Consider the following 11,908-nt stretch of genomic DNA (forward strand, 5'->3'; position numbering starts at 1 on the left):
TGTGCTCTGTCATTCTGGGATTGATATCATACCATTTTTTTGTCCCTTGCAGAGCAGTGCAGGCACAGCATCGAGGCTTTCTCCAAACTCTCTCCAACAAAAGGCTGTATGCTTGGGGAAGGCAAGCTGTGGGGAGGAGGCCTCAGGGGGGCAGCTGACCTCAAGAGACTCAAGGCTGAGAGGTGGATTGTGGTTTTGGACTAGAAGCTTCTAAGAGCAAAGTTTGCCCTTTCCTAAGCCTTCTTATGAAATGCAGCATAGGATGCTTTTCCAGAAAGCGTCTGCGGCATAGACTAGCAGAAGCTATGTCAAATTGCATGCTCAAAAGCAGAAACTGGAGTGTTCTGAGTAACCCAAGAGAAGGCAAATCTGCAGGGTAGACGTAGGAGAGGGCCGAATGACAAGGATTATTTTAATCCTTAGCACAGGGCAGAACAAAGATTATATAAACTTAACCTGTCAAATGAACGCAGTAACCTTAAGAATTATTGTCCTTCTACCTCTATGGAGAAATACAACATATACGTAAAAACAACAGATTGGAAGCGGATCTATTGATTGAATTATTCAATCTATTGAATTATTATTCAATTATTCAATTAATAATTAATTCAATTAATTCAATTAATTTTATAAATAATTCAATTAATAATTATTAAATATAATTATAAATTATTAAAAAATAATTATTAAATTATTATTCAAGTATTATTCAAATTGAATTATTATTCAATCTATTGAATTATTATTCAATCTATTGATTGAAATATTCCTTAGTGACTGCGTGGAGAAGATTGTGAGCCTGGGATACTCAAGCAGTGAGGAACTAGGAGAAATGGTAGCATGCATTTTTAGAAAGGTAAATTGCGGGGTGTGTTTTGCTGAGACGGCGTGCAGTTTCTCCTTTGTCTCGAGAGTGTGTGTCTACCACTGCAATTGGGAAGGAAATACACTGCTTCCCTGTGTTCCTTTCTGGAGTCGAAATTATTGACTGAGAGTGTTTCCCACATGAGGGGTACTACACACCATGTGACATCACACCAACAATGAAGGTGGAGAAGGGGAAGGAGGAAGGGAGTGTCTCGTTATGAAAACTTCTGTCTTTTCTAACAACTCCTGTGCTTATGGACTCCCTGCATCCCATAGCGTGATAGAATATCACTAGTTGATGGGAAGTAGAGAGTGCTTCCTTTCTCTTTCTACGCTACCATGCAGCCCCCAACTGGACTCTGTTGCAAGGAAGACACAGGGTGAGTGGGGTGAGCTGTGTGGTGCTATTGGTAGTAGGGCTTTTCCTCCACCTTCCTTACTACTTGCTTCACATTGCTGAGCTTATTGATAAAAAAGAAGTAGTGTGAACAGGAAAGTGGATAGCACCCACTGAACTGTACTGGATCCTTTTATGCAGCCCTAATTTGACTCATGAGGGTACAGCCAATCTCGCTGTTCATGGCTCCGAGAAACTTGCTAAAAAGCAGTGTTGAGAATAGAGACCGCTGAGATTTCTTCCCATTTGTTCAGAAACCCTTTGAGAAGCACCTGCCAGGATCACTGCTGAGAAACATCTCTCTTCCCAGCCTTCATTGGAAGGGAAGGAGTAAGACAGACATGCTGATTGGGATGCAGGAGATGTTTGGTGGGTGAATATTTGGAGACAAGCTCATTGCAAGGGGAGGCCCTGCTGCCCAAAGGACCAGGGAGCCTGCGCTGCGTGACCACGGCAGCCATGCCTCCAGCTGTCCTTCTGCCTTATCCACAGACAGCATAGGGCCAGTGGGTCCTCCCTAGGCTGACTGGGTGGGGCACGCAGTCCAGGGGAGACATGCTGATCAGTGAGGACTGGGGATGGAAAAGAGAGAGTAAGAGAGGGGAATGGTAGAAATGGGTCATATTTTCTGAACGACCAAGCGGGCCCCAGTGCTCTCTCTCAGGACTGCTACAAACTTCACAGCCTTTGGAGGTCTTTCTACGGGGCCATTGCCAGCAGATTTAGCAGGAAGGACCCTTTTGCCACAGCAGTGACTGTCAAAGCCAACAGCACGCTTTTCCAGGCTGGGCCTGATGGGGAAGAGGTGACGGGTCCCCAGCCGTCACCCACATTTGCTGAAGTCTTCAGAGCGGCAGACATCCTGCAGACACATGGAGTGTTTGCAGAGTAGAGTGAGTGATGCAGAGGCACAGACTGAGATGCACCACAACTTTATTGAGTCAGAAGAGGGAAAGAAAGTTGCGTCAAGGGGAGGACATCAAGCAGGAAGCAGCAGGGACAGAGTCTGCACTAATGGACATGGTGGATACCCCGCCAGGCGTCCGTCTCCCATTCTTCAATAGTGCGAGAAGTACCAACAGCTCCCCCCTTGTCTGGTCTTCTGGGTTTGACAGACGAAAGGAGCAGAGGTGACAATTATGAAGTCAGGAGGTAAAGGCGGGAGTGGAAGAGGGGAAAGGCAGACACAGGCAGCGCATTCTGAGAGTTCATGCTTGCCCCGACGTTTTGCAAGAGGTGTTGCGTGGTCCCTTGGAAAGGAAGATCTCAGTGCTCTCTCTCAGGGCCGCTATGAATTCTGCGTCCCAAGAGGTAATCCTCCAGGACCATCACCAGCAGCTTTAGCAGGGGAAGCACCGCCTGCCACAGATGCCGCTGCCAATGCCAGAGAGGCCAAAGCCTCCAGAGGAGATGGGCACACCCTCAGAGCTGAGGATGCTGCCAACGGCAGCGGAGGTGGAGGAGCCCACGGCGGTACTCTGCGGGAAGGAGCTGAGGATGGGTCCGGGCAGGGTCACCACCACGGGAGAGGGCTGGATGACCACGTTGGAGTCCTGGCACTGCCTGACGCAGGACTCGGTGCAGCTGTCGGCCAGCGGGGTGGGGCCGCAGGGCCGACACTGCAGGCGTGGCAGGCACTGGTTGTAGCAGGACATGTCTTGCGTCTGGAGGGACACCTGTTGGCAGAAAGGGCGGAGCAAAAGCAGGGGAGAGTAAGAAGCAGCCTGCCTTCCCAGCACACGTGTTCCAAGGCTCAGTGCTGACTGGAGATATGGAGTCTGTGCAAGGAAACCCGTGGCCTTCTCCTTACATTTGGCCCTGCCAAGAGTGACCGGGCACATTCAGGCTGCTGCCTGACCCATAGCTCAGGAGACACCTCCGGCAAGACCTAGCGTCTTTTGACACGTCACCAGCTGCCCTTTTCTGTCTCCCTGCACTAGTTGCCTTCCCAAGACCCAACAGAGGATGAAGGCACTTGCATGTGCAGAGAAATTCCGGAGGAGGACAGAGTGAGGAAAGGGCTTCAGACTCACCTTGTTCCTGGGGTGATGGAGGCAAGAGGAGCGGATGAGAGAGAGAGAAGATGGACCCGCTTTTATACTGCACAGGCACCGCCCCAGGCCTACAGTCACTCACAGGAGACTCACCTCACATGCAAATTATGCTTGCCAGTGGTGCAGGTTGTGGTTTGTTTCCCTCATTTCCATTCCTCATTTCTGAAATGCCCATTCTTCCAGGCTGACCTCTTTCAGGTGTTAGTGAACATGAAGATGCTCAGTTGAAGAACTCACACAAACAAGCAAGTTCTGCTTGGTCCCGGAAGTTTCTGTTGATTCGGGTTGGTCATGGTATGTAAACTTCCTTTGCAGCTTCCATGAACGATGGAATGCATAGCTTTCTGCTTCTGTACTTCCAATCTATATGCTTAAGAGCTCCTTTGCTCTGAACAGTACACTTTCTTGCCCCGATTGTCTTCAACCTGCTTCACCAGACACTGCTTATTGCCTGTGTTGGCAGATTTGCAGCTGTGTTCATACATGTTCACTCAGGGCTTTCCCTTTTAGGGGAAATTTGCTTGTTTGTTTGACCTCATCCCATTTTGTTGCAGCCCTGATTTCATATGAGAATCCATACTGTGAGCTGTTTTTCAAAAGGATAACATTGCCATTCCAGTTCCAGTGATTAATCATAGAATCATAGAATCATAGAAAGGTCTGTGTTGGAAGGCATCTTTTAGATCATCTAGTTCCAACCCCCTGCTATAGACAAGGATTCCTCCCTGTAGACAAAGTCACTCAAAGCCCCATATAGCCTGGCCTTGAATGCCTCCAGGGATGGGGCATCCACAACCTCACAGGGGTTGTTCCAGTGTCTCATCACCCTCACAGGAAAGAAATTCTTCCTAATATTTAGTCTAAATCAACCCTCTTCCAGTTTACAACCATTTCCTCTCATCCTGTCTCTATTTTCCCCCATAAGAAGTCCCTCCACAGATTTCCTGTAGGAATGCTTCAGGTACTGAAGGGTTGCTATAAAGTTCTCCCAGAAAATTCTCTTCTCCAGCCTGAAGAGCTCCGACTCTCTCATCTTGCCTCATAGGGGAGATTCTCCAGCCCTCTGATCATCTTTGTGGCCCTTTTCTGGACCTGCTCCAACAAATCCATGTCCTTCTTGTGTTGGGGATCCGAGAACAGGATGCAGTAGTCCAGGCAGGGTCTCACAGGAGTGGAGTAGAGCAGCAGAATCACCTCCCTTGACCTCCTAATCACGCTTCTCGTGGTGCAACCCAGAACACATTTGGCTTTCTGGACTGGAAAAACACTGCTGGCTCATGTTGAATCTTTCATCAACTGGCACCCTCCAAATCCTTCTCCTCAGGGCTGCTCTCAAGCATTACTCAGAAAGTTATATGGAGTCTGATCCTTCCATACAGTTAAAGAGTGCTATATTGACAAGCAGCAAATCCAAAGTCCTGACCACTTGTGAAAAACATGCTGACCATTCTCTGAGCTGCCTGAACTGCTGGAGTGTTGGCAAGAAGGTCACGGTGGAAGGGGATAGCCACTGGGGCTGCCTGGTGCTATGTGTCAAGGCACGACGTGGTTCTCAGTACTGGTTTTCCCTGGGAAAAGATGAAGTTGTCCTGGTTGGTGGAGGAATTCCCCCTATAATATACTCAGGCTTGCAGACAGCACAAACTCTGGTTTGACTGCTCAATGTCAAAAGGCTGGTCATGGCCACTCCAAAATTAGACTGTGACTTGCCATATACAGGGAGAGTATCTTCAGGAAACTTGCACTCTTGGAGCATATCCCTGCTCCTTCCATGTCTTCAGGGCATGGAAGTGCATTGTTCATGCAGCCTCCCCGATGGAGTCTGGGAGATGCTTTTATGCCAAGGGTCCTCCTGAGCACACTAGCTTCATGAACGCTTCAGATATGTGCAAGTGTGAGGTCCTGTCAGCCCTTGCTCCTTGGTCAGGAGTTTCCTTGCTTCCCCAGTAGTGTTGGATTTTTCTCTGGGCTAAGGAGGGCTTTGGAATATGACAGGGGAGATGTGCAGGCACTCTAATGCTGGGAGACAACTTAGACCCTTCTCTGTTTTCCAGGTGATAAGGCAGTGTGGAGATATTTTCTTCAACCCATTTCTTTCCTTTCACAAAGCATTCATGTAACTTTCTAAACACAGCTCCATCTCTTTGGCCACAAAGTGAGGCCTGTGTATCCATAAACTTCTATTCTTGATGTCTACCCTGTATGTAGACCTTCTCAGAGGAAGTCCAGTGAGTTTAGGACCGTAGCGTAGTTCAGTCCCTAGACTGTGGTGATTCAAGAGATTGTTCCTTCCTAGTTGTAGGAACTGTCATCTGCCTTCTATCTGTCATCCGCCATCTGCTAAAATGCCATGAGTTTTCTTCATTCCTCCAGCATGTTAAGGTCTCTCTGTTTGGCAGCATTGCCCCAGAGCTGGTTTCCTATTGCTGCCCTCTACCAACTTGATGGAAGCCGATTCTGCCACCACCCCCAAGTCATTCTACTCATCCAGTAATACAGCTATTTACACCATCATATCTGCAGTTGGATATGAGACTCTTGCAAGAGACAGCACTGAAAAACTGAAGAGGTGCTGACCAGCTTGTTCTTACCTAGGAAGTCCTCTGGCTCTGTTCTGAAGACGGTTGAGACATCTACCTTTCTCCCACAGACTTGTAAAGGAGATAGAGAGAGGCCTTGCAAGGATGTTGGGCATCTCCTTCCACTCCCTTGGCTGCTGCACCATGTATTCATCTGGATTGTTATTTCTTTGACTGTCTTTCATCTGTTCCCCGTAATTCTAGAGTTCATTTCCTTCTTGAACTGTTTCACAGGGCACAGAGTCTGATGAGACCTTGTAGTCAAAGACTAAGAGGACTATGGATAGTACAGGATAAGCTTCCTGGATTCCATGACTTTGAAAAGCAGTTAAGAGCAGCCTTGCACTGACATTACTCACCTACCTCATGTTCATTCCATCAGGTCCCACGGACTTGTATCAGCTTAGTTTGTTTAACCATTTCCATGCCTGATCCTGCTCTACCTAGAACAGCTTTCCTTGCTACAGACTTGCAATGTTGTGAGGAGCTTGGCTTCTTCCTACAAAAGAAGTCACCAGTTATTACCCTACAGCCCATTGAGTCTTTCCCTGTTCCCTGCTTTAATGCAACCATCCCAGTACCTGATGATCCTTTTTGAGCTCACTGTGATCTTTACTTCCTAGGTTTCTCATAACAGCACTTGAAAGAAAATAGCATAGTCAGATAGGCATGTTAGAAATGAGGAAATGAAATGGCAGGAGTGATGAAAAACAGAAAAAAAAAATAATTGGAGCTGAGGTATGCTGGAAAACTAATGCCAATGTAGAGTGACTCTGGGCCTGGGGTGGTGCCAGAGTGGTAAAGATGACAGAGGTGGTTAAGAATAAGGTCATGACATTTCCCCAGGCAAATGTCTCCTGCCTGCAACACAGAACCCCTCCAGCACTTTGAAAATGTCTTCTACCCATACTGACGTGTTTCTGCAAGGAAATTCCTTGCACCTCTCATTCTGAAACTTGAAATGAGTCATCATGGCCAAACTGGGAAGGTCAGAAATAAGGAAATGAAATGGCAGAATTGACAGAAACTAAAAAATGAACTTGTGCCATTAGGAAGGACAGCTTGCATTTGAGATAATTCTTCCGGAAAATTGCTTCTTGTGAGAAGTCACTGTAGGCCTGGGGTGGTGCTGGAGTGGTATGAACATGGGTATATCTCCTTATTCTTTCACCCACTGCTTTTGCCTTCATCTCCCTGGGAACAAGGTGAGTGAAGCCCTTTCAACAACTCCTCTTCCTATAAGATTTCTCTGCACATATGAAACCCTACAAATAGTCTTGGAATGACAGCTGCCTTGTTAGAGGGAAGGGGGCAGCTGTTGTGTGGCATCAAGTGATGCTGGGTCTTGCATGAGCTGTTTCCTCTGCCACAAGATAGGCAGCAACCTGTCTGTGCCTGATTGCTCTTGGCAGGGTCAATGGGGCCAAAGGGAAGGAGAAGACCGTGGGCTTCCTTAGAAAGCCTCCATATCCTCAGTCAGCACTGAGCCTTGGCTCTCTCCTGCTGGGATGGCAGGATGCTCCCCTCTCTCTCCTTCCTTTGCATGGCCTTCTGTCCCAACAGGTGCCCCACCAGACACAAGACATGTCTTGCTACAACCAGTGCCCACCATGCCTTCCATGTGTCCTGTGGCTTGACTCCGCTGGCCAACAGCTGCAACAAGCCTTGCGTCAGGCATTGCCAGGACTCCAACATCTTCATCCAGCCCTCTCCCGTGGTGGTGACCCTGCCCGGACCCATCTTCAGCTCTTTTAAAAGGAACACCACCATGGGATCCTCCACCTCTGCTGCTGTTGGCAGCATCCTCAGTTCTGAGGGTGTACCTATTTCTTCTGGAGGCTTTGGCCTCTCTGGCTTTGGCTTCTCTAGGTTCATCAGCCTCAACTGTGGCAGGAGGTGCCTCCCCTGCTAAAGCTGTTGGCCACTGCTCTCAATAATGTTTCCCAATGGACCCTGAAGTTGGTAGAGAACTGGAGACAAAGTTTTGGGATCTTGTTTTCCATGGGTTTGATGATATATTAGCACCCCTTGCAATAGGAAAAGGGTAGGTCTAGCCTTGGCTAGGAACAAGCTACTAGCCCTTCTCCTTTTGTGGAGTGAGCAGGTGAATAGCTGGCTGTATAGCAGAGACTCTCATCTTTCTGTGGTGCCTCTTCCACTGTGGCCTCCAGTCACAGGAAAATTTTTACTTCTTTAAGTTAATTAAAGTTCTGCTTCATACTATCCCGGGCCTCTATATACTTATTTTTCCCTTTAAAGACACTCTCCTACTTAAGCCTGGAGAGAAACACATTATTCTTCAGTAGTTCCGGAAGTGTGTTGATGGCACTGGTTTTGATGAGCAATAGTTAACACAGACTTGCATTATGTTTAGTTGCATGTACATTTTACTCTCTCTCTTCTCTCTCCTTTTTTTTTTTTTTCCCTAAGAAATGACTTTCAATGCAGATATCTTGGGTGTCAGTACTAAGATCACTAAATTTTATCACCTTTGTCAGTGACATAGTTGGATTGAGCATGCATTTCTGAATTTTGCAGATGACACCAAGCTACATGGTGCTGTCAACTTGTTGGAGGGAAGGAATGGGAATGCCATCCAGAAAGATTTTGCAAAGCTCAAGAGGTGTCATATGTGGATCTCATGCAGTTCAACAAGACCAACTTCAAGGTCAACACCCGGATCATGGCAACTCCAAACATCAATACAGGCTGAGTGATGAGTGTATGAAAAGTAGCTCTGCCGAGAAGTACTAGGGACTACTTGTGGATAGAATACTTGAGATGAGCCATAAATATGTATTTGCAGCCCAGAAAGCCAACAGTATTGGCTACACCAAAAGAGGGATGGCCACCAGGGTGAAGAGGGTGATTGTCCCCCTCTACTTTGTTCTTGTGAGGCTCCATCTTGGAATATTGTGTTCAGGCCTGGGGCCAGCAGCACAAGGAAGTTTTGGAGCTTTTGGAGTGTCCAGAGGAGGGGCATGAGGATGGTCAGAGGACTGGATCAGGTTGAGAAATTTGGGGTTACTTTGATTATAGAAGACCCTGAAGAGACCTTATATCAGACTTTCAATACTTAAAGGAGGACCACAGGACAGATGAGAGACTCTATCAGGGACTGTAATGCTGTAATGACAGGACAGGAGGACAGGATGAGGGGTAATGGTCTTAAACTAAAAAAAAAAAAAAAAAAAAAAAAAAAAAAGAAAAAGAGTTTAAATAATATATAAGAAACATGTTTTTTTTTTCACAAAGAAGAAGTTGTTGAGGTGCTGGAACAGACTGCAAAGAGAAGTTATGGATGCTCCCACTTTATGAGTGTTCAGATTGGATGGGATTTTGGACAACTGGATCTAGTAGGAGGTGTCTGTGCTCTCGGAAGGGGTTTGGAACTATATGATTTTTAAGGTCCCTCCCAGTCCAAACTATGCTGGATTCTATTATTCTTTTTAGGACTGGACAGAACTATCCAATGTAACTCCACCACTACTATTCACTTTGCTGTACATGTTGCTTCTTTTACTCTAATAAGCTCAACATTGTGAAGCAAGAAGTAAGGCAAGGGGGAAGATTGTGTCATAGAGAAGGCAGGAGTCCAGAAATTGCTAGGAGAACACAGGAAAACTCATTCTAAGAACTAAGCAGATCAGATATGCAGGGCAATGAGAAGACCAGCTCCAAAACAAAAGCTTGATAACAATAAGGATCACAGATCTTGTTATCTTGCATTTTGTGACCTCTTCTGCCCTTCTACAGAGCTTCCAAGACTTATCCAGAGAAGTGCCTAGTTCCTTGGCTGTGAAGCTGAGCCATTTGTCTAGTCCTGTCCCTAGCTGACAGTCACACAAAGAAGGTCCAATAGCCATAAGGTCATAGCATAAATCAGGGTAGAAAGAACGCCTGGAAGTCTATATGTCCAACCGCTTGCTCCAAGTGTGCCATTGCTTGACAGTTCTTGTGTCCCTTTTCCTCCTATTCTGTGCAAACCTTAAGTCTACTGTGTCTTGTCTTCCAGTACTGTCACAGCACTGAGCCTTGTTCTGTCTTCTGGAAGTCCTCACTGCATCTACTCCAAATGTGCTCTTAGATCTGCCATCAAAGCCTGCTCTTTCCCATGCAGAGCAATCCCACAGCCACTTCTCACTGGTTAAGTGCTTGAGGCCCTTGACTACTCTGCCTAAGCTGAGTAGAACTTGCTCTGCCTAGTGAATGTCTTTCTTTCAGCACAGCCCCAAGCTGGGCTTAGTATTCAAGATGATGTCAGATAAGAGCTGAATATACTGGGTTTATCACTTCCTAAAAGTTTGTGGTTATGCATGAGGTCATGTAGCCCAAGATTCTCTTGATGTTGGTGTCTGGAGAAACTGTTGGGAATCACATCTTTTTTGGTGAGTTGCCACAAAAGCAGTTCTTTCTGGCCTTTCCTTTGATCTGCTGTTATAGAGGGCTTGAAATATGTAGAATTGCTGAATCGTTAAGGCTGGAAAAGACCTCTAAGATGACCATGACTAACCTAGTATTAACCTAGTATTGCCAAATCTACCACTAGATCATGACCAGAAGCACCACATCTACACATCTTTCAAATAACTTCAACTTGTTCCAATGCTTCACAAAGAGACGTGAAGGCTGGGGTACAGCAGGAAAACTGCCAGTAAGGACACACAGGGGTGAGCAATTCAGTAGCTCCAAATCCATAGATGCAAACCTCTCTGTAACCTTTGTTGCTGGCAACTGAACAAATTGGGAGACCATCTGGATGCCCCTTTGAAGCATTCAGAATGCTTCCCTGCATCTCCGCCTGCCCATATTCTCTTCCTGACCTCCCCTGCCCATAGATTTTACGAGGATGCCCAAGGCAGAGGTGGAAGTAGCAGGACATGAATTGCCCACATGGCTCAGTGCTGTTCTGACTGAAATAAAAAACATATGAGCATCCACAAGTTGCATGCTCACTCACAATCAGCAGGGGAGATAAAAGTAAAAGCAAAGGTAAGAAAAACACTATGACTTTATGTCTGCATAAAGATAGCTTAAAAAAAAAAAAAAAAAAAAAAAACAGAAAAGAAAGAAAAAAAACTGGAAGGGTAAACAAAAAGAAAAAACAGTGATGTCAAATCAGTGTTTCCCTACCACCTACCAGAAGGAAGATGAATGCCCAATCAGACTCTAAAGAACCATTACTTGGGAATGACTGCTCCCTGTTTTATGGACGAACATGATGTGATGTGGCACACAATATTCCCGTGGTCAATTTGGGTCACCCTCCACACTGTATGTCCTTTTAGTCTCTTTCTGACTCCTAGTCAGTTCTGTGCAGGTGCAGAATGGGAAACTGAAAAGACCTTGATGTTGTGCTAAAACCTTTTTGCGCTACCTCTGCTGTTTAGCAACACCTTCAGAACACAACATCATATGGGTTGTGGTGAAGAAAAATGTCTCCGTCTTAGCCAGTCCCAATACTGTTTTCTGCTCAGTACCACTGTGTCAAGAGCAGAAGGAATTGCTGCTCCTGCTCTGCCCTCTCTCTCTTCAACAAGCTTGTGGAGCTCATGCCCTCGCAGGGCTTCCTGAAGCTCTGGCTCTGCAGTCAAGACCAAGAGTGAACATCTTCTGCATGGTGTACATCGAGGCCAAGGAGGCACGTCAGGACAGAGAAGCAAAAGGGTAGGTCTGAACGCCAGGGACACTGCAGGACTCAGGGGCGCCCCCCTCATGCATGAGTGACAGTGATTTCTAAGAGAGCCAACAGCGGTGTCACCACCTTTAGGAAAGGTGTAGTGTTCCAATGTGCAAAGACACCTATTGAAATCCATAGAGCAGCACATTTCCTCCTGGCAGGTGTTGTCTGGAGTGTCCCCTGGGGAAGGACAAAGCAGAGGCACAAGCTGGAATGCAATAAAACTTTAATGTGGGAGAAAAAGGAAATGAGGTCACTCTGAGGGGAGGTCCTGGTGCAGGAGGCAGCAGGGGCAGATGACAGTCTGCACTGTGTGGCATGCTGAACA

The 11,908-nt window shown here is 46.6% G+C and overlaps 1 protein-coding gene across 1 annotated transcript; it reads right to left on the bottom strand.

Moving 5' to 3' along the window:
• Positions 1-2,607: 2,607 nt before the first annotated feature.
• On the bottom strand, positions 2,608-3,806 carry LOC125684385 (feather keratin 3-like). Its single transcript, XM_048926515.1, has 3 exons — positions 3,731-3,806; positions 3,301-3,398; positions 2,608-2,943 (listed from the first exon to the last, which is right to left on the bottom strand). Exons 1-3 carry the CDS (start codon positions 3,804-3,806, stop codon positions 2,608-2,610), a joined length of 510 nt encoding a protein of 169 aa, XP_048782472.1.
• Between the last annotated feature and the right edge of the window lie 8,102 nt (positions 3,807-11,908).

Source organism: Lagopus muta, chromosome 25 (assembly GCF_023343835.1).
Source record: "Lagopus muta isolate bLagMut1 chromosome 25, bLagMut1 primary, whole genome shotgun sequence".
Taxonomy (NCBI): domain Eukaryota; kingdom Metazoa; phylum Chordata; class Aves; order Galliformes; family Phasianidae; genus Lagopus; species Lagopus muta.